The sequence below is a fragment of the Alligator sinensis genome, unplaced genomic scaffold (assembly GCF_000455745.1).
Source record: "Alligator sinensis unplaced genomic scaffold, ASM45574v1 scaffold1302_1, whole genome shotgun sequence".
Taxonomy (NCBI): domain Eukaryota; kingdom Metazoa; phylum Chordata; order Crocodylia; family Alligatoridae; genus Alligator; species Alligator sinensis.
This window is the reverse complement of record NW_005842612.1, coordinates 40,996-42,423: the sequence shown is the minus strand read 5'-3', so window position 1 is coordinate 42,423 and position 1,428 is coordinate 40,996. Positions and strand designations below refer to the sequence as shown.

At 62.8% G+C, this 1,428-nt stretch overlaps 1 protein-coding gene across 1 annotated transcript in view; it reads left to right on the top strand.

Moving 5' to 3' along the window:
* ATG2A (autophagy related 2A) overlaps nt 1-1,428 on the top strand; it is a 23,562-nt gene that overhangs the window by 17,067 nt on the left and 5,067 nt on the right. The window contains exons 28-29 of the mRNA XM_025214922.1: nt 3-129; nt 205-634. Of these exons, the coding sequence (XP_025070707.1) occupies nt 3-129; nt 205-634 (557 nt within the window). The remainder of the gene's footprint in view (nt 1-2; nt 130-204; nt 635-1,428) is intronic.

Here is a 1,428-nt window from a genome sequence, read left to right as displayed (position 1 = left end):
AGCTGTCGGAGAGCCCTGCCTCCCTCCCCTCCTTCCCTCCCGCCGAGACGGCCGTCATCAACCAGCGGGACCTGACGGATGCCCTCATCGACACGGAGCGCGGCCTCCGGGACTTGGATTCCCAGCAAGGTACTGGGAGGGGGCAAGGAGGGACTGGGCACAGGGGACCCGAAAGTCCCTTCTCACCCTGGTCCCCACCTCCAGGCAAGGAGGGGCTGCGCCAGGCATCGCCCGTCTCCGTGTACCTGTTCCCAGGGGAGAACGGCCGCCCCCCTGCCCCCGGCCCGGCTCCTGGGACCCCTCTGGATGAGGGGCCGGAGCCAGGGTCCCCCACGGGCAGCAGGGTGGAAGGGGAGGCTGTCGATGCTGATGACTTCTGCATCCTGGATGCCCCTGGCCTGGGTATCCCGGTAAGTGGGGGGCGGGGAGGGGTCAGCAGAGATGGGATCTGGGAGCAAGGAGGCGCATGGGGGTGGGATCTGGGGGCAGTTTTGGGGGAGTGGAAGAGAGGAGTGGGATGCACTGGGCTGGAGACCCGGACGCCTGGCTTCCTTGGGACCATCGTCTGGCACCTCTACGGCGGGCGGGACTTTGGCAGTGGGCGTGGCCCCCCTGGACATGCCCATTCCCCCAGGTGAGAGCCCCGCCCCCTGCTAGCCAGCTCCTGGGGGCGGGGCTTAAATATGGAATTCCCTGGCCAAGGGTAGGGGGCAGGGCTAGATAAGGGGTGTGGCCAGACATGGGGGGCAGGGTTGTGAGGTTGCCAATCACTTACAGGACAGGGGGTGGAGCTAAGTGAGGGGTGTGGGCAGAAGCGGGTGGGACCTAGCAGCTGCCATTCACCTGCTAGACAAGGTGGGGCCAGGCAAAGGAAGTGGGGCTTGGGCTCAGTGCTAGGGAATGGGATTAGGAGCTGGGTTTATTGTGAGTGTCTGGAATGAGGTTTAAAATGTTAGGTTTAGGATTAGTCCTGGGATTAGAGTAGGGGCTGGGATAGCGGTTAGATTAGGATTAGCCGGAGGGCATGGGGTTCGCATTAGGTGGTGCAACTAGGACAGTTAGGGGTCGGGATTAATGATATGGATTGGGATTAAGGTGAGAGATTAGGATTAGTTAGGGGTGGGATTAGGGCTACAGGTTGGGAATAAAGCTTGGGTTTGGATTAGGGTTGCTGTTTGCTTACAGCGCTCCCTGCCCCAGAATAAGGGGTGGGGCTAGAGAAGGGGTGTGGCTATGGGGAAGTAGGTGGAGTTTAGGGGCCCCTTCTCTCAGGTTACGGGGTGGTTGCCAAAGCAGGGGGTGGAGCACGGCTGGGGAAAGGGGCAGGGCTTTGTAGGGGCTGATGGGAAGGGGGTGGGGCCTGGGGCTGGCTGACCCCTGCCCCCCCCTTGCCCGCAGGATGAAGCCCGGCTTGGGCCGGACCCCCGG